We start from the raw sequence: 20,627 nt of genomic DNA on the forward strand, positions 1-20,627 counted from the left end.
AGGAGTTGGTTCAGGTGTGCTGCTCAGGGTAGTTTGACAACAGATGATGCTGGACTATATGTTTCAAAAGCTAGTAGAAAGGACTCTGAGTGCCTCACCACGGGCATTTTGTTTGTTGTCATTTCTATACGCTACCTGGCTCTAGTTCAGGGTCTAGAGCAAGCCTGTGTACTTAATATTAATATCTTTTTACTAAGCAAAGTTCTCCTTTTGTCACAAAAAGATAACTGGACACGGTCAGGGCTAGTTTGTACAGAAAGGCCCTTAGGTACAGTATTAGTCGGCATATGCATGAAACATGTGACCTTGGCCTCCTTAGAGCAATGACCCAATCGAGCAAGCTAAATGACCTATTTTTACAAATACAAACCATATTTCATTTTGCTGTGATTATAATATCCAACCCAATAAACTGTGAATACATAATTACATGGCACTGACATTCAGTTATTAATAAAAAAGTTAAAGCCAAGCCTATTTTCTTTTGATTTTTTAAATTATTGTTACAATTATGAACAGCAGCATGTGGTCACTGCAATTGTCACTGTGATCAGCATGGTCAACATCATCACTTTGGGAGGAAACAACAGAATCAAATCCCGCCTCTATTATTAGTAAATTATATGGCGCTGGCCGTGGGAGTCTGTTATGTCATCTGTAAGACAGGTAAGTCATCTCCCCCTCTGAGGAAGTTCTGAAGAATAAGTAACACTGACATAAAAGCACCTGCACAGGAGAGATCCCTCCAACAAACACCTCATCTCTCCCTTCAAACTTCACAAAGAGCCTAGTATGCCAGAGTGCACTTATAAACCCCAATCGATACTGGGGAACACACTCACATGCACACACATGCACGCCAGCTCTTATGGTTTCCAGCAGAAATGTCCCTCCGGGTCACGTTTTAAACACTTGCCCCCAGCTGGTGGTACTGTTTTAAGAAACGGGAACTTTTAGGAGATGGTGGGGCCTGGCCATTGGAACTGAGCCGCTCCAGGCAGGCCTTGGAAGGCTCTTCTCCAGGTCCTGGTTACGGCCACTCTCTGTTCTCCGCTTCCTGGTCTGTCTCCACAGGAACAGTCTCTGGCACCCACTCCCACCACAAGGACTGAGAGTCTCTGCTGATTTCCCTGCCAGACTAGCTGAAAACCCTCAGAAACCATGAAGTAAAATCAGCCTCTCCTCCCTTAGGCTATTGCCAAGCGGTACTTCGGTCACAGAGACACAAAAGAAACACACATTCATCTCAGCCCGGACTTCTAATCCCACACGTGTAACTGTGGGATTGTAAAACCTTCAGGATGATGTCAATGTGCACAGAAGCGCAGGCGCGTCTCTGCCATCACAAATGAACCGTATAGTCTCTTACAACCTCTTTCCACTCAGACTCTGGACTTCCTGTTAGTACCGACTGACGTCCCCACCTTGTGCTGTGCATGCACGTGTGTGCCCTGGGACTTGAACCCAGGCCCTCGTACCTGCCAGGCAATGACTCTTTCCTAAAGCTACACCCCAGCATCATCTCATTCTTTTTAGTAGCTACAGAGTATACTACTTACAATGGTTTCTTTCATTAAGCGCTTCAATGTGCACCATTACTCTGTTCAATTAGTTTTGATTTTGGAAATACCACAACTAATATCACTGAACGTCGTTATTTGTGAATACACTTGTATAGGAGACCTGGCAGTCTCTGTGCTCACAGACATGCTGGGGAACCTGGAATGCTAAGTACACAGGGCTGTTCCTTCAGGAGAAGGAATGCAAAGCCCTTTCGGTGCCCAAAGGGCAGGAATAGATGTGCTTTCTAGCCTGCTGACTTTTATGCACTCTGCGTGGCTGGAGATTTTCAAGAACCTGACCCTCCTCCAGACCTTTCTCATGAACGTGTTTTTCTCCGTCAATCTATAGAACCCATCTTAATGGAAGGTGTCACGTGTCCTTTACAAAGAGCTCCAATGTGGTCATGTCTGGTGTGTACTTAGCTTACTCCGTCCTCAGACACTTAGGTGCTTTGTTGTGCACACAGGATGGACATAGGCATCACAGGAATAGTCTTCACCAGATTGTGCTGTGTTTAAATATGCCAGAATAAAAACTCAGGATCAGACGTCTGAAGTTTGAACCAACACTGGCTACTTAGAGTTGTACTGCGCTTCTTCCTTGTCACAACTTGTCTCTCGGCTGACCCTGAAGGTCACAGAGACCCCTCACATATTTAGAGGAAAAAGAATGCTGGAAATATAACTGTTGAATCCAAATATTATGCAGAATTTCTGGGTTTGTTTTTGAGAGACAGTATTAAATTATCTAGACCTGCATCAGTGTTGCTGTCTTCACTAGCAAAGCCATTCACTCGTCTCTTCTTCCTTATTAACAGTGGACATCAGTGAATTCTTTAAAGTGAACTGTTTTCTTTTATCTTGCAGTATTTGTAACTAAGGAAGTCAAGTATATCCCCATGAGCTCAATGGTCACTACAAGTATCTTCTGTATAACTTGACTGTTTATAGTCCTCACTCTATATACTATGAGGCATTTGAAAAAACATTTACTCACCGATGCAGTATGTTTTAAGAAATAATATGCTTCCTTATAATATTTATAAGACTCTATTTAGTTAATTATCAATTTCTAAGCCATTCCTCCACGCCCCCGTCCCACTCCTCCCAAAAGCTATAATACCTGAAAGTATTTCACTTTATGTGCTTTAATCCACATTTCCCTAGCTCACCATTAGATTGAAAATGCTCTTGCTACCATGCTAGGGAAGTGCCCATATCCAAGCAGCCATAATACCTTTTCCTTAGAAAATGAAATTTCTGTAAGCAAGCTGCGAGCAGCTACTGTAAGACACTTGAGCACCACTCACTTCATCTGAGTTTTCTCCTTTAGAGCTGGACCAAGACATTTCCAAGAACAAGGCCATCAAAGCCTGAATCAAATCTGTCTAGGATGAGTACACAACGGCTGTCTTTCACCGACACATGACACACTCTCTTTCTATTTTAAGTCAATTTCACACAGCCCTGGAGTGGTCAGTCACGGCCTGGAGGGAAAGAGCTTGCCTGGTCGATGTAGAAAGCTGTGCCAGCTCGGATCTCCCGGCGCTGTTTGAGGTCACTTTCGGTGGTATCCCTTGACAGGGCAATGTATTCCACCTCTCGTTTGGTCAGTTCCTGTAGAACACAGAGAAAAGTTATTCTAGAGCTAAAGTCAACCTACCAACCTACAATTTAGAACACCATGTTCAACACAGCCACTGCCTAGAGAAAAGCACCATAACTGTAATTATGGATTCAAAATATGATGAGTCTTTGAGAAAATTTCAATAAACTGGACACTAAAACAGCACATGCCAGGAATGGTGGTGCACATCTATAACCTAGTACTTGGGAGGCAAAAGTCGGTGGATCTTTGTGAATTCAAGGCCAGCCTGGTCTACATAGCAAGTTTGAGGCCAACCAGGGCTACATAGGAGATACTGTCTCAAAACTTCCCCTTCATAACACACACACACACACACACACACACACACACACACACACACACAAATGCATACACACGCACACATACATACACACATGTGTAATATACATATACATACATAAACATATTTGCTCACAGAAAGGCACACACGGACTCACACGCATCCACAGAGCTTCACTTTTATTGTACTCCATCCTATTACTTAAGTAAAAAGAATCAAAACTGAATCCTCCAAACCTCAATTTATCTTTTTTTAAAAAATGTGGTTTCAATTCATTTACTCCACTGACCAAGGCTTAGCAACTGAACACTGTATAGCACTGTTAGATACTCTACCAAGTGTGAAACAAAGAATAAAAACCAACAGCTGAGCAAGAGAAAGAGGAGGAGGAGGAGGAGGAAGCTAAAAAAGGCAGAGAAGAAATAACTATTTGGTTCCCCCAAAAAACATAAAGGGAAAAGCTGGGACATCCAAAAGCCATAACATCTCAGAACAGTTTACCTTCCCATAAAATCATTTTGCCCTACTCTAACAGCTAGGTACCTTACCCTCGCTTTAATAATGATGACCTAAGAACAGTGACAGTCTCCAATCAAATAAGGGGTATAACAGACTTTCACTAATCATAGAAATTAATTTACTTAAGGATAAAGAAAAATGTTGGTAGAGAATGTCATTACCAGAGAAGGAGATTTTTACAGGGGATTATATTTCCTCACAACTTACTGCTGTCCTATTTGGATGAACAATGCTTTATCGTCATTCAGTTCTTTTAAATGTCTTTGTTCCAGATTGCTATAGCTTCAAGTATAATGAAAAAGAGGCCAAGGTTTTAAATAGAGAAGATGCACAATCATAAAGATGTGATAATTTCAAATGGTGTTTTCGTAAACACACATCAACTGTATGTCTGTGAAAGGTAATTCTGGAATATGTAATTCTCTCCTTTTAGCAGATACCTACTTCCTGCTTTTAGAACACATCACTAATAATGTCACATCTGCTTCCTTAATTGGCTGAATGTGCCCTCCCTCCCTGAAAACTCTTTTCATTCACAATGATTGCCAATACTATATATGCCTTTTTTATTTTTATTTTATTTATTTACTTATTTGGTTTTTCAAAACAAGTTTTTCTGTATAGCCCTGGTTGTCCTGGAACTTGCTCTATAGGTCAGGTTAACCTCAAACTCAGAGATGCTCCTGTCTCTGCCTTCTGAATCCTGAGTTGAAAGAAGTGCACCTCCATGCCTGGCCCCCTTATTATCAAAGAGTACCACAGTTTAATCTTGAGATGCACACTGAGGACAATGTTTTCACTATCCTCACTCTTGACAGCCTCCTTCTTCATGACTTTATGAAAAAAAGAAGTGAACAAGCTCACATACAGCACCAGAATAAGGCAGCAGACATCAGCCTACAACTGCCTTTAGTATGAGTTAAATATTACAGACAAGTATCAAATTGTCTCTATTTATTTTTTTAAGCTTCAGCAAGTTTGCCTGCAAAACATTATCTACCTAGGACAATATCAAGTGAAGGTTCTTATATCCAACGACAGCAGTGTTCACTGCAGAGTCCGCAAGATGGCAAGGTAGTATTGAGTCTCCACAAGTGTACTTAAATGACAAGGTAGTATTGAGTTTTCATATATATCTGGCTACCTCAGATCTATTTTACTATTTAAAGTTTAGTTGTAGCAGTCATGTGGCACCCCATGTGTAAACTTGCACTGCATTTTTAACCAAATCCCTATGATCTCCGAGCCGCTTTCATTCCACAATCCTAACAACTTCGAAGCCTGGCCAAACCAAAATCTCAGTGAGCTATCACTTCATCTGGGGCCATTCTTGCCTGGATCAGTAGAGCAATGCCTATTAATTCTGCAGGATAACAGAAAGGCCACATTGTAAACGTCCACATTGATACTGAGATCTGAAGATTTCAATGACTTAGTAACAGTTCTCAAAGAACTAGAATTATTCAAGAGAACACCATGTTAAAGAGGTAAAGAGTGGGTTTCAAGCCAGCTGTCTAATCTTTCTAGCTAGATAAAGATTGAGTGGGTTATTCAATCTTTATTCATTTGTTTTCTCATCTCTTTAAACAGGAGGAAAAGCACTATGTAGCTAAAAACTACAGGACTTCAAACCGTCAGAGGAACTGGTTGGGTCTCTAAGTCGTGGGCCTGAGCTAAGGGAAAGTTCACTGAGTAACATAGAGAAAGGGCATGGGGGAGGGGCAGAGGTGGTAGACTTCACAACTAACACTAGGCACTCACTACTCACTGCCTGGATTTATAGTTCTTTTCTACTAAAAGTGGAAAACAAACACATGCACGGGGTTCCCAAGCAACATCTGCTGAGGCCTTTATAAACCAGGCATGGTCTGGAGACAGTGCGTATCCTGATACAGCTAATTCTGGTATTTTTTAATAAATTCTTTACTTTCATTTATTTTATCATATATTTTATCAAAGTTCAGGCCCTTAGGAAGTGACAGGAACTGGCTGCTCACCAAGTACTGCATAGCCAGAGAGCGCCGAAGAGGCCCAGGAGGCCCTATGAGAAAGACGTCCTGGCCCAGCAGGTCCTTCTGCATTATCCACCGCAGGTGCTGGACTACGGACTGAGCTGGGGACTCTGAAACTTTAAGAAGAGAAAAGACAGTGAGACGCAAGTTTAACTGTTATAGCATTACTACAAACTATATAACCCAAATAATGTATTGAATATATGCATTTGAGGCCCGGCATAGTGGCACACGCCTTTAATCCCAGAACTCAGGAGGCAGAGGCAGGTGGACCTCTGTGAGTTCGAGGCCAGCCTGGTCTACAAAGTGAGTCTAGGACAGCCAGGGCTACACAGAGAAACCCTGTCTCAAAAAAACCAAAAAAAAAAAAAAAGCATTTGATTAGAATAGGTGAAATAGATAGATAGATAGATAGATAGATAGATAGATAGATAGAAAAAAACAGACAGACATAGGTACATAGAGTATAAATAACTGGCAAACATTCAGTTTCATAATAAAATTACTATCAATGATAAAACAAAAAATATCAAGCAGACATCAAACAGTCATATATCCTACATTTCAAACTAGGATATATGGGATAATCATCTGTAGGTATCCTTAAAGGAATAAAAATGCTTTTTATGGATGAGTGAGGAGTTAGTGTCATTATTTTATCACAGTTTCAATGCCTACCCTTTTTGTTCCAAAGAGAGACATGGCCGAATGATCCCAGACAACTAAGGATCATTACAAACATAAAAAGCTGGAGTCTACTCTAATCTCAAATGCCAATGGATGGAAGACCCCAAAGGAATCTATAATCCAAGTCTACTCTTTGCTACACCATTTGTTACATGAGCTTTTCCTAGGAAGATTAAGCAAATGCAGAACAAACAGACCAAAAGAATAAATCTGTCCAAGTGTAGTTTGGTAAACTAATGATTCTATTGGCCTTACTTACTGGAAGGTGGATGTCAAGTTACTTACAGGAGTGGGAGGGAGAGGGGAGGGGAAGAGAGGGGAAGGGACAGGAGGGAAGGGAAAGGAAAGGGAGGAGAGGTAGTGAAGTCTTAATGGCACTGTTCCAAACAGCAGGGAGACAGAGGAGAATGGATAAAGGCACATAACAGTTGTGTAACAACAAAAATTAATAAACCATCACAAAAGGTTGAAGATTCTTAACATGAAAACTTTTGTAAACTTTCTGAGTACCCAAGTCACACCACAGTAGGAAATTCCACACCCAACCTCATATAACAAGTCATTGTCAAAATGCAAAGGCTCTGAAAAAAAAATTACTCGAAACTATCTTCAAGCTGTATGCATATGGAGTATATAAAACATAAATGGCCAGGGGCTAGAGAGATGACTCAGCAGTTAAGAGCACTGGTCACTCTTCCAGAGAACCTGAGTTAAATTCCCAGCAACCACATGGTGGCTCACAACCATCTGTAATTGGAATCTGATTCCCTCTTCTAGTGTACACGAAAACAGAGCACTCATAAACATTAAATAAATAATTATTTTTAAAGCAGTTTAAAAAACTAGATGGTCAGGCTGGAGAGATGGTTCAGAGGTTAAGAGCACTGCCTGCTCTTCCAAAGGTCCTGAGTTCAATTCCCACCAACCACATGGTGGCTCATAACCGTCTATAATGAGATAATAAATAAATAAATCTTTTTTTTTTAAATAGATGAATTTCATGCTTAGGCCTGGATCTCACTCCCAAGGTATCTTTCTTATAATACAAGCAAATAGTCAATAACACTTTTAAGTGAAATTCATTGATGGTTATTTCCAAACAATATACCAAACATTAAAGATATGTAATTAAGTGGAAAAAATAATCACATACATTGTATTGATAATGTTCAAACCATTAGCAAATGAGTGCTTAGAAAAGCATACATATGAGCGGGGCATGGTAGCACGCACCTCCCAGATTAGGAAGGCAGAGGCAGGTGGATCTCTGCATTCAAGGCCAGCCTGGTCAACTAAGCAAGTCCAGGACAGCCAGGGCTACACAAAGAAACCCTGTCTTGAAAAACTAAATTTAAAAAAAGAGAGAGAGATACATACACATGTAATAAAATGGTACTCAAAACAGCAAAAACTGGGTATCTGGGAATGAGAAATGAGATAGACCAGACAATCCCGTGAATAGCATCAACAGCAATGCTGATACTCTAGTTCTCTGCCAGTATCATACAAATGTGTAGTGCATTCTGATTTTCTTATGCCCTGAACCTTGTTGTAGCTCCTTCCCACCCCTGCTAATTCCCAACCTCCCTACAGGTCACTTTCCCACACTCATGTCATGTTTTGTTTTGTTTTGTGAACCAATGAATTAAAATGAAACCATATATTTGACCATGGCTATGGAACTATCTAATGCAAAAGGATTCTTCTGCCACCCAGAATCCTTCAGTAGCTAGTAGTTGAGCAGGGAAGGTGTAGTAACTATTCTTGGTTGTCAACTTGATTACATCTGAAATTAACTAAAACCCCAAAATTAGGCACAATTGTGAGGGATTTTTGTTTAATTTGAAGTGAGAAGTTCTACTTCTAATCCTGATTTTTGAAGTAGGAAGACTTACCTTTAACCCAGATCTTGAGTCTGGAAGACAAACCTTGAACCAAGCTTTCAGGGCTGGGAAAACCCACCTTACTCTGTGCCACACCCACTCAGGAAGCTATATAAGACTGTAAAGGAAGGGAACTTCTGCTCTTCGCCTGCTGTTCTCACTGACAGCAAGTGTATTCTCTCTATAGCACTAGAGCCTACTTCTTCAGGATTCCAGTGCACACTGAAGACCAGCTGAGACATCCTGCCTTATGGACTGAGGAACTATGGAATTCTTGGACTTTCCATTCATAGCCACCATTGTTGGATTAGCTAGACCAGACTGTAAGCCATTCTAATAAATCATATATATGTATATTTATATATGAGATATACATTACATATGTATATATGAAATATACATTAAACAAAGTCTTTTGCACATACTAAATACTCCACTTTTTAGATTTTTGTTGAATCACTCAATGAAGTCATGGAAGAATTCAAAGATCTAAGTAATAATTACCTAAGATTAAACTTATACCACATATCACAGACACACACACACACACCCTGCCACTTACATTCGTAGACAAACACACAGGCCAATATCACTAAGGATGTCTCACCGTAAAGAAGTTAACAGCTAACTGCTAAGAAATACAACTTTCTGACATCTTTTATCTTGGCAGTAAATCAAGGGAAAGGTTCTGTGCAGTTTGGTTAGTTTATCATGTCAACAGAGCCATGCTAAATCATCTTTTTATTTCCCCAAAGCAAATGTCCCTATGTCTGAAAACCAAGACTCTGCCCACATACAGGTAGCGAACTGTGTAGCCTGTATGAGACTGTGGGTTCCTCCCCTAGCACCACACCTAAACAAACAACAAAAATGGGTATAATGACCTGTAATCCATCTTATATAGTTATAATCTATTTTCAATGACTTGACTTTAGGACTACATACATTTCAGGTAACAAATGTTTACCCCTTACAAGTTGGCATTTTAAACAAGTACTGAAGTTTAGGAATAATTCATGTATCTTTTTCTTTAAAAACAACAACAACTACATTTGAGTAGAATCAAAGCTGTATACCAATGCCACTCCCAGCTCTCTCTCTGGTTTTTCTGAAACAGGGTTCTCTATGTAGAGCTAGCTGACCTGGACTTGCTCGGTAGGCTAGGCTGGCCTCCAACTCACAGAGATCCGTCTGCCTCTGCCTCTCCTATGTATTTAAGCTAGAGCCTTAGGAATTGCATATCGTCCTGTGAGTGCTTATGGCAGTATCTTCCACGTCAGCACGATACTTGTGTGTTGAGAATCACTGACTTGAGAGGTAACCAACAGTCTCAGCGACATCTTCATTTGCCCTTGGACTTCAGTGCTTCTTGACACTGACCATGCTGCCATCACCTGTGCTGGCAAGAGAGCATTTGGAAACTCTTTACGTTGCTGCAAGGTTTGGGGGAGTGAGGGGTGATTTGAGACACTATCACAGTGATGCTAACTGAATGTCCAAGACAGTCTGTCCTGCCCATGAGACCACTGACACTCTTATTGAGAATGGTTTTATATATATATATATATATATATATATATATATATATATATATATATATATATATATCAGTGCTTAAGCACTGTCAATGAGCACTGTCTATCTAATTAATCACAATTAAGCCCAGAGATATATTTGCTCTCAGTCTCCCTGACCCCTGACCTTCTACAGGATGAAACCACTAGGGAGAAAGTTACTAGTGACTATGTTCTTCCACAGTCTTGTGCTTACAGTAGACATGAGACTGGGGTCTCATCACTCACCTCATCCTAAGCAGTTTCTAAACCTAGCGCCTGACTGTTAGTCTGCGGTACATCTCCAAGACATGTTTCTATGTTTTTGTCTTTCCCCTAACAATAGGACTTCTAATGGGGCTTGGTGTGGTATCTCCAACACTTGGAAAATGAGGCAGGAAGATGAGGTAAAAGTTACAAGAGCTAAAAATAATCTGGCCTCTTTAGTTAATTTAATGCCAGCAGTCAGTGTCAAGAGCCACTAGAGTCCAAGAGCAAATGAAAGTGTTGATGAGATTGCCAATTACCTCTCAAGCCAGTGATCCTCAGCACACAAGCATGGTGCTGACGTGGAAGACACTCCCATAAGGACTCACAGGAGTATATGCCATTCCCAGGGCCCTACTTTTTGTGGTGTGAAACTGTGTCAAAATGTGTAAGTAATAAGGGTGCAATTCATTGCTTGACTATCATGTGTCAAATAAATATACAAGTAATTTTTCTTCACTCCATCTCATTTAGATTCACAAGCAGCAGGTAGCATTGTGTAAGGTCAGATCTGAGCCATGTTGTCTGGGTTCAGATCCCAATTCTGGTATTTGTTAGCTGTGTAACCTTAATCAAATCATATAAGCTCCCTGGATTGAGTGTTGCTGCCTATTTAATGGATGTAATTATACTTACAGAGTTGTGAGAATTAAATTAAGCACACAGATTGAGGGTTCATAAAGTAAATGCTAAGCAAGTCCTTGCTCTAATCACAATTAGAGAGTTGCACCACTTGCATAAGGCTGGTTAAGTCAGAGCCAAATTAGACTTGTTGTTCAAGTCCAAAGCTTGTAGCTCAGTCATCACGTCTCACATACCCTGCCAGAAGCTTTTTTGACATTTGTTTGTTTGTTTGTTTATGTTTACTTGTTTATTCACATGTGGGGGGCACACATGTGGCAGTGAGAGGCCAGCTTGCATCAGTAGGTTCTCTCCTTCCACTATGTGGGTTCCCAGGCTCAACCTTAGGCTGCCAGGGTCAGCAGAGAGCACTTTTCCCCTGAGCCTTCTCACCAGCTCCCTCCAACAGCGTTTTGACACTCTAAGGCTCAAGACTTCCTTTACATTAAATTTAGCATTTACAGCTAATGTATTCTGGCCATTAGTCCTGTTTCTGTTATAGTTTATGACATTAATGATATGTTCCATCCTTTATTAGAATTTGAAAGTCACTGTTATTTCTGTACATTATATTTCCTTCTCCATATTTTTAGTTCAGCACATTCTTAACAGCACTTCCATGTTTAGCTGGTTGGGAGCTGCATTATCCTACAGAAAGCGAGTACTCCGCAGTGCTCTGTGGTGCCTGTGGTATATTTCACATCAATGCTTCAGACACGCAGTATTTTTAGGACAGCCTCAAGAAAGCATGAGTCATACTTAAAAGCATGCCAGAAATAGAAGCAAGATTTAAGACTGCACATTATGAACATCTGTAAAATAAACTGCCAAACTGCCATGCACAACACAGTATAAACAGGGCCTGTGACAGGAGAAACCCCTAGCTTTGACTTCAGGCACAAGATGCCACTACCTTCAAATAACCCAGTGTCAAAGCCGGGCGCAGTGGCACATGCCTTAAACCCAGCACTCAGGAGGCAGAGGCAGGTGGATCGCTGTGAGTTTGAGGCCAGCCTGGTCTGCAAAGCAAGTCCAGGATAGCCAAGATAACATAGAGAAACTCTGTCTTGAAAAACAAAAACAAAAAACAAAAAACAAAAAAAATTTGCCCAGTGTCAAAACAGTATCACATTGCTTCCTCTACAGTCCAGGCTGCCCTCTCTATCTGTAAAAATAAAACATCTGGGTGATACTGAGTTACATTTCTAACTAAAGTCTTAGCCAATATTTTTCTTTAAAAACTTAACTACTTTTGGCAACTTTTGTTGTCATATTCAAGAACTTTAAACTAATTTTATTAGGGCACTATAAATTACAAATTTTCTCCCCAAGTAGACGCCAATTTGTCACCTATGTGAAGACATAAAATTAAAATTAAGCATAGCTAAAATTCTCTCATAACAATTTCTTGATAACTCTTTTTTTTTCTTTCTTATTTCTCTTTTTGTTTTGTTTTTGTTTTGGTTTGGTTTTGGTTTTGGTTGTTTTGTTTTGTTTTTGGTATTCTAAGAAACAATGTACTGTAGTTAAAAGAAAAAGCATTTGGAGCCAAACAAACCTAGTTGTGGCTATTCATCCAGGCCTTGGACAGGCACTTGAATCATTTTGGGTCTAAGTTTCCTCATTTTCCAAAGAAAGTTAGTATTTGTCAGACATGGCCACTATGTGCTACCAAAATACCCTGTTCAGTCCCAGTCAGTGAAAGCCCAGTGTACCAAAGTCTGTCCTCACCTGCAAAGCCCCCTCCCTGCTGTGCGCCTGGACAGCAGGTACACAGTATAGACTGGTGGACACACATGGACTGGGCCAAGAGTCCACTCCAAAGAAATCCCAAAGAATGGGGCACAGAACTTACCACAGCCTGTCCTCAGAGCCTGTGTTAGTATTTTCCAGTGATGTACCATCAAACTCACCACACGCACCCCATGAAAGTTGTGCAGAGGTGTTGAAGAGCTCTCTCAGCGGCTACTGCTAACCCCTGAGCTCTTGCAGAGGCCCAGGGTTCAGTCCCCAACAGCCACATAGTGACTAACAACCATCTGTAGCTATAGTTCTACGAGCTCTGACACCCTTTATGACCTTCATAGGGGCCAGGCATACATGGAGGACACACACACACACACACACACACACACACACACACACACACACACACACAGGCAAAACACTCATTCATTAGTCAGAAAGACATAAACCCAGGCCTACCAGGAGTCCGATCATTCTCTAATATATTTAGAAATTATAAAGGAAGTACAAAGCACCTCCTCACAGCAACTGTCTACTCTACCAAAATGTCACCTACCCAATTGTGTCAATCTGTCCATGGAGGTAGTGACATCAAAACAGAAGGCATGGAGTTAGGGGATACAAAACAATGTGTCCAAAGCCCAAGTCCTCGTTACTTACAACACAGGCTATGTGGCTAAATGAGTAAAATAAAATCACACACACGGCACTATTTGCTAAGGATCTATTATATCCTGAGCATCAAGAATACAAATATGAGGATAACAAGGCCTTTAAAGATGTCAAAGAGAAACAATGCATATATTTCAGAGGTGACCTTCATTCACATTGCATTAAGGTGTCTCTCTGAATGGCAGTGAAGTGAACTAAATGCTAACAGACTCTGGTATTATCAATGCTCCCATCTAAACGTGTAAAAATTGCTCCCCAGTAATCTCTGACTAATAAGAAAGCTGAGGAGCCTATGACTGGGCAAAGGAGACAGAAGAAGATAGGATATCCATTCTCAGTCTGAAAGAGGAAGGAACGGAGGGAGGAGGAGGGAGGGAGGGAAAGAGATAGAGAAGGCAGAGAGAAGGAGAAGGTCCAGGGCGATGTGGAGGAGGTTGCCATGGGGGAGTTGCCATGAGGACTACGATGGAGCAGGAGCAGCAAGGGAGAGACTAGAGGACTGGTAACAAGGCACATGGCTGGAAGTGGGCCAGGCTAGCATAGATGGGTTAGAATAGATGAGAATCTGCCCAGCCGTAGTGCTTTGAAGATTATTATAAATGTAACAGGTCTCCATCTCATTATTTAGGATCTAGAGCAGGAGTAGGGAAAAAAAATGAATTCAACAGCATATAAAGCCTGCGCTGATGAGTCTTCACCCAGTATAGCTGGAACCAAAACTAGACGGAAACTGCAACACTGACAAGACTGTTTGGCACAGATGAGGTTTTTCTTAGAATTAGAAAAATCCATCAACATAGATTAAGTAAACTACAACATATGCATATACAATAAATAAATGTCATACTGCACACGTTTTGGAAGGGGCACATAATCACTAGAATTTGCATAGAAATACAAAGAGGGGACATTCCTGGAACCTTGAAAGGCAACAGGGGAAGTGTGATTCTTCAATATACATCTTCTTATGTTGATTTAACATTTGCACCATATAAGTAAATTCTATTAAAAAGTTGTTTTAAAATCAAGCTTTAGAAAATATTTGATATAAGAACATCTTCATAACATTTTACTTTCTGGATATGGGTGCAAAATAATATGTACAGTATATGTTCTTTTCTCTTTCCTTTTATATTTTTAGCAGGTATACAAAATAATGGCTTTCGTTTATAACATTTTCCTGCATGTGTAGCATTGCCCATACCCGGCTGTCTTCCCCTCTCCTTCCTCCCTCCTCTTCCCTATCCTCTTTCTCCAGCCATGCGGACCCTTCTGCTTTCTTATCATATACATGTGTACACAGGAATATAAAAATCAAGGTTCCTACATGAGAAAGACAGCACTGTTGGAATCAATAGCGCTGGTGCAAAAACAGACTGTGGTCCAGTACAACACAATAAAGAGCACAGAAATAAATGCAAACACATGTGGCTAACTACAGAGGGAGGGGTGCCAGGAAGACATGTCTGGGGAAGATCTTTTCAACAAGTGATCCTGGAATGAAACTGGAGCTTTATCTCACAGCCTATACAAAAAACCAATCAAAACTAATAAAGGGCCTAAGCCCAAAAACTTCTACAGAAGAACATGGAGGGAACCTCATGGCCTTGGCCTTGGCAATCACTTTTGGGGTGTCACACTAAAGCTCAGGCTACAAAATACAAAATAAATTAATAGGACTATATCAAAGTAAACATTTCTAAATGGAAAAAACTTAAGACATAACAGAGTGAAAAGGCAAGCCACAGAGTAAGAAAATGTACAAGGTGTATGAGTATATTCATAAATATATATGAATAAGACATATGAGAATAAGGAGTTAATATCCAAAATTTATAATAAAAAATACATTTCTACTTTTAATCATTGAAAAACAAATGTTCTGATTGAAACACACACACACACACACACACACACACACACACACACAGCTAAGCACCAATAAGCCTACAATCCCATAATCCCAGCTAAAGCCTTTCTAAAACCCTCAAAAACAGTTATAACTTCAAATATCCATCCATAGGTGGACAAGTTTTGATACACCTATACAACCGAATAATACTAAAAAGAACAGGGGCATGGGGACTGCTGAAACACGGCAGATTGTCAAAGTAATTATGCTACACCATATAGGTAAGAAAAAATGCAGTATGACTCTTTATACAAAACTCTAGACAACCTAAAAGTCACAAAAAAACTGAAGCCGCAGATTTACCTGATCACAGTGATCTTGCTTATACGCACAACAGCCCTGACAAATCATACCCCTCAAAGATATAAATATGCTCCACTATGCCTAGTAATAGCATCTTAAAATATGGGATTAACACACAGTAAAATATTCTCAGTGCTTAAGTCAGCTTTCTTGGTCTTCTGTGTTGACTGTATTCATTTTTGTAACAGTAACAGAAAGTTTTGTTACTTTTTAAAAATAATCTGTACTATATAATATTAACAGCTACACTACATGAGAAGAATGGTGAGTCATCAAAAAAGCAGCAATGGCAGGTGACACATCAAAATATTTTCATCATAATTTAAAATTCAACTTCAATTAAGAACCCATCCCCTTAAGCCCTTATCTGGAAAAAGTTAAAAATTTGCTCCTGACATCTTTGGCTCAGTGTCATATTCGGAAAAAAACAACCACCAAAAACATAAAATAAAGGGAAGGAATCATCTTTGGTTATACACAGACCTCAGAAGAACCAAAAAGCTTCAAATCTTACTTTAAGAAAAAAAAACAAATTATTTAAACATAAAGTATAAATTTTCCTATGATTCAGATTACAGAAAATGCATTTAAGATGTGTTATGTAGCATTCTTTAATAAAATCTTTATCTGAAACCTGGAGCTTTTATTATGTGTGGGAAAAATTACAAGTCTATGAATGAACATGGTGGGGCATACCTATAATCCTGGCACTCAAGAGGCCAAGGCAGGAGGATCCTGTGCTACAGGTCAACCTAGGCTACTTGACAAACCCTGTCTTAAAGAGAAATATGGGCTTACAACAATAACCACGCCTCAAGTGTTGAAGTTTGCTCTCTGTTCTATCGACTCTTCCATCCCCAGTCCCTCTCTTACACCAAAGTCTTGCAAGTAAAACTAAGTTAGGAGCACTCCAAAGATGGCTCAGAGGTTAAGGGCACCAACTGCTCCTCCAGAGGTCCTGAGTTCAATTCCCAGCAACCACATGGTGGCTCACAACCATCTATATAATGTGATCTGATGCCCTCTTCTGGCCTGCAGGTGTACATGCAGGCAGAGTACTGTATACATGATAATAAATAAATAATAAAGCTTTAAATAAATAAATAAATAAATAAATAAATAAATAAATAAATAAAGGTCTTTACATAAAATATCTGGTTTTGCTGGCCAGTAATGGTACACACCTTTAACCTCAGCACTCAGGATGCAGAGGCAGGCAGATCTCTGTGAATTGGAGGCCAGCCTGGTCTACAGAACAAATCTAGGGGAGCCAAGGCAACACAGAAAAACCTTGTCTTGAAAAAACAAAAAACAAGGGAAGTTGGTTTTATCTGCTCTATGTTGCTTTTCAATGGGCACCCTTTTGATTAACAGTAACTCCATGGAGTTTCTCCATATTCACACATGTAAATCTATTTTTTTTTCTTTCTTAAAGCTGTATATGATTCCATAATATGCTTATATAATAATTATTTCAATATTCCTCTATTGGTGGACTCAGATTGTTTCTAATTTTTGTTCCTACCCAAAACTCTAAAAATCCTGAAATATATATATGTAACACACATGCACGCACACACACTTTTAGATGTAGTGGGTTTTCCTCGGTGAACAGAGCCCTCCACAAAACAAACTAAAGATACATACTCTGAGGGCTGGAGAAATGGCTTAGCAGTTAAGAGCACTAGCTGCTCTTCCAGAGACCAATTCCCAGAACCCACATGGCAGCACTCAACTGTCTGTAACTCCAGGTCCAGAGATCCAACGCCTTCATACAGATATACATGCAGGCAAAACACCAATGCATATGAAATAAAAATAAGTAAATCATTTTTAAAGATATATACTGCGTGTGTATGTGTGTGCTGCATGCACACGAACCTATTTATTGCATTGAGGGGCTTGCTAATGTATTCTGGGCTGGCCTCAAACTCTTTTTTTTTTTTTTTCCTTAGTGCTAGGGATTAAATCTAGGGCCTCACATACAGTACACTCTCTACCACTGACCTATAACATCAATGTTACCTTTTAAAATCAGTACTTTCATTCGTTCCTTGAGAACTGTATACAGTGGATTTTTATCAAAGTCATCCTTACTTCACCCTCCTATCTCCTCCTAGATGCACCTTCCTTCCATCCCTTCTTAATTGTGTGTTTTTTTCTTTTAAATAATTATCCACCAAGTTCATATCTTCCTGGGCATGAGGCTGTCCACTGAACCGTGGCTGACTTGCCATGAGCCTTGAAGAAAAGTGACAGTTTCTACCCTAGAAGCTATCAACTGTCAAGAGAGTCTCAGGAGTTGGGGTTCATGAGGCCCTGGCCTCTCACCCCTCCACTAGCTTAATCTTCCACAGTTACTGTGAATTCATGAGTCTAACAGTTCTGTCAGGTCCAGAAGACACTGGTTTTTCTTTTCAATACATTTTAATTAAAATAGAATCACATCACTTTGCCTTCCCTTTCCTCCCTCCAACCCTCTCATGAGCCATCACTCTTAAGCTGATGTTTTGATTAGTATTGTTACAGCATATGTGTGTGCACAAATATATAAATACAACCTGCTGAATCTTTTTTATTGCTGCTGTTTGTGTGTGTATAGTTTCAATTCTGAGCACTTTGTATTGGGTAATCAATAAGAGGATCTCTGGAAGATAAGAGGCTTTCTCCCTCTGCCAGCAATCACTAGTTTCCTACAGTTATTTGTATAGTTGTGGGAGCCCACAAAACTCTCCCCCTTCTATGGTAGCATGTTTATTGATATTGGCATTGTCTCAGTCTTATTTAGGTGGCCATTGCTGGGAGACTGTTGCAGACTTCCTGGTATTTTGGCTCTTACAGTCTTTCTGCCTCTGCATCCCTGATGTTCCCTGAGCCAAGGATACAGGAGCTGTGATATAGATTCGGGCTAGGCTCCCCATGATCTACTGATCTCTGCATTGTGTCCACTGTGGTTTTCTGTGCAGGTCTCTGTGTGCTGTAAAGAGAACTCTCTTTGATAAGGGATGATAGCTACACTTACCTGCGGTATAAGCATGAGATGTTGAATGGGATTGGGAATTACGCTGATCTAGTAAGACAACCACACTAAATTCTTTTATGAAGTCCATGACCTCAGTAGCTCTAGAAAGTTGGCTCCATTTCTGGTACCTAGATTTTCCTCCTGTTGAGTGGCCCAAGGTCCAATTAGATGGCCGCTGGTTACCACTCGCATGTGAGTGTCCCTTACTTCACTTTTATGAGTATCTTGCCATGCTGGTCACCGTTGTGACTCATGGGTGTTGCAACTATGTAGGGCTATTACTTACTCCCCTCTCTTGGCAGCCTGCATAGTCTTTTCTGATATCATGGAGGGGAAACTACAGGAAGAAAGCTTTCAGATTAGATCCAGCTTGAATTATCTGAGTCTTATTTCTTATTATCTGAGTGTTGCAAAAGATACTGTTGCTCTGACCTCTGGCCCTCACAATCTTTCTGCCCCTTCTTCTACATTGGCCCCTGAGCCTTGGGGTGAAGTGATGTAGACATCCCATTTGTGGCTGAGCATCCCACTGATGCTTATTCACAGCACTGTGACGGCTTGCTGAGCTTCCACACTAACCACCATGAAGTAATCATCCACCATGAAGTAATCCTCTGACAAGCTCTAAGGGCTGCACTGATCTAACAAACCCCTTAACGTTTTCTTTTGAGGCAAGTTGAAATAAGTTTCCCAGACTGTCTTTGAAGTTGTTTTGCTGGCCAGGCAGGACTTGAACTTGGACCCCTCATGCCTCAGCTCCTCATGCCTAAGGTTACAGGCCCGCATCATCGGGCCTCGCTTGGACTCACACTCTTAGTCCTAGCTCTGCCTCCCAAACAACTGTAACGACAGGCGTGCAGCATCACACCCAGCTGGCTTTTCAGCTCCAATGGTGAGAACAGACACCACTCTTGATCTGAGGGGCAATCTCTTTTACTCTAATAGCAGCTGTCATCTCACTCTCTTGCAAAGTCACAGGAACTGATACTTCTGCCAGCGATATTATAAGAATGCCATTTCCTGGATACTCTGTACCTGACATGACAGCTTTCAACTCTGGCCAAGGTGATATATGAAAGCTGTCACCTTACAAGGAAACTAGCAGCTCACTGCCGGTCAGAGTTAGAACACTGTCCACACACCTATCAGCCATTTACTCCTCTTCTGTGTTCCCCCTACTGAAATCCTTAGCTTACTTTCTATTGGTCACATGATTTTTCTCACCAAATTGTAGGAATATCTGTGTGCTGAGTATGTAATCCTCTTTCATATATATGCACTTTAAGTATCTTTAAATTAAGGGTTTACTATTTGAGTTCATTCTCATTTAAACATGGTCATTAACCATGGCCAAATTGCCAAGCAGATCCAGAGGAACCAATTAATCTATTGCATAGCCAAAAACAGTACATCTAAAGCAGAGAGCACTGAGACGTGTTGGTCAAACAGTCCAACATGTCAGAAGGAACAGGTTCAGATATGTTATGAATAGCTGACTCTAGTTGACAGTGTATTAAGTCTTAGCTGGGGTTTCTGCTGCTGGGATGAAGCTCCATGGCCAAAAGTGGCTTGGACAAGAAAGGGCTATTTGGTTTACATATCCCATTGTGGAAAACCAAGGCAGGAACTCCAACTGTGTGGGAACCTGGAAGCAGGAGCTGATGCACAGGAGGAGTGCTGAGAGCAGCGCTGCTGACTGGCTTGCCCTCATGGCCTGCTCAGCCTGTTTTCCAGGGATGGCATCATCCATGATGGGCTAGGTGGGCGGGTGATGACGACGACCAGAATGTGTGTCATACATGTGTGGAAATGTCAAAGAATAAATTAAAAACTTAAGCAAACGAAGATGATCTTGAGTAGTAGAGGGCTCGCTTCTTTTACATTTCCACACAAATCAAACACTAATTAAGAAGGTGCCCTACAAGTTCACCTACAGCCCC

At 40.6% G+C, this 20,627-nt stretch overlaps 1 protein-coding gene across 1 annotated transcript in view; it reads right to left on the reverse strand.

Moving 5' to 3' along the window:
- Positions 1–20,627, reverse strand: part of VWA8 (von Willebrand factor A domain containing 8) — a 312,204-nt gene that overhangs the window by 259,560 nt on the left and 32,017 nt on the right. The window contains exons 3-4 of the mRNA XM_084767930.1: positions 6,007–6,137; positions 3,069–3,179 (exon numbers count right to left, since the gene is read on the reverse strand). Of these exons, the coding sequence (XP_084624056.1) occupies positions 3,069–3,179; positions 6,007–6,137 (242 nt within the window). The remainder of the gene's footprint in view (positions 1–3,068; positions 3,180–6,006; positions 6,138–20,627) is intronic.

This window comes from Acomys minous (assembly GCF_964271855.1).
Source record: "Acomys minous genome assembly, chromosome: 18".
Taxonomy (NCBI): domain Eukaryota; kingdom Metazoa; phylum Chordata; class Mammalia; order Rodentia; family Muridae; genus Acomys; species Acomys minous.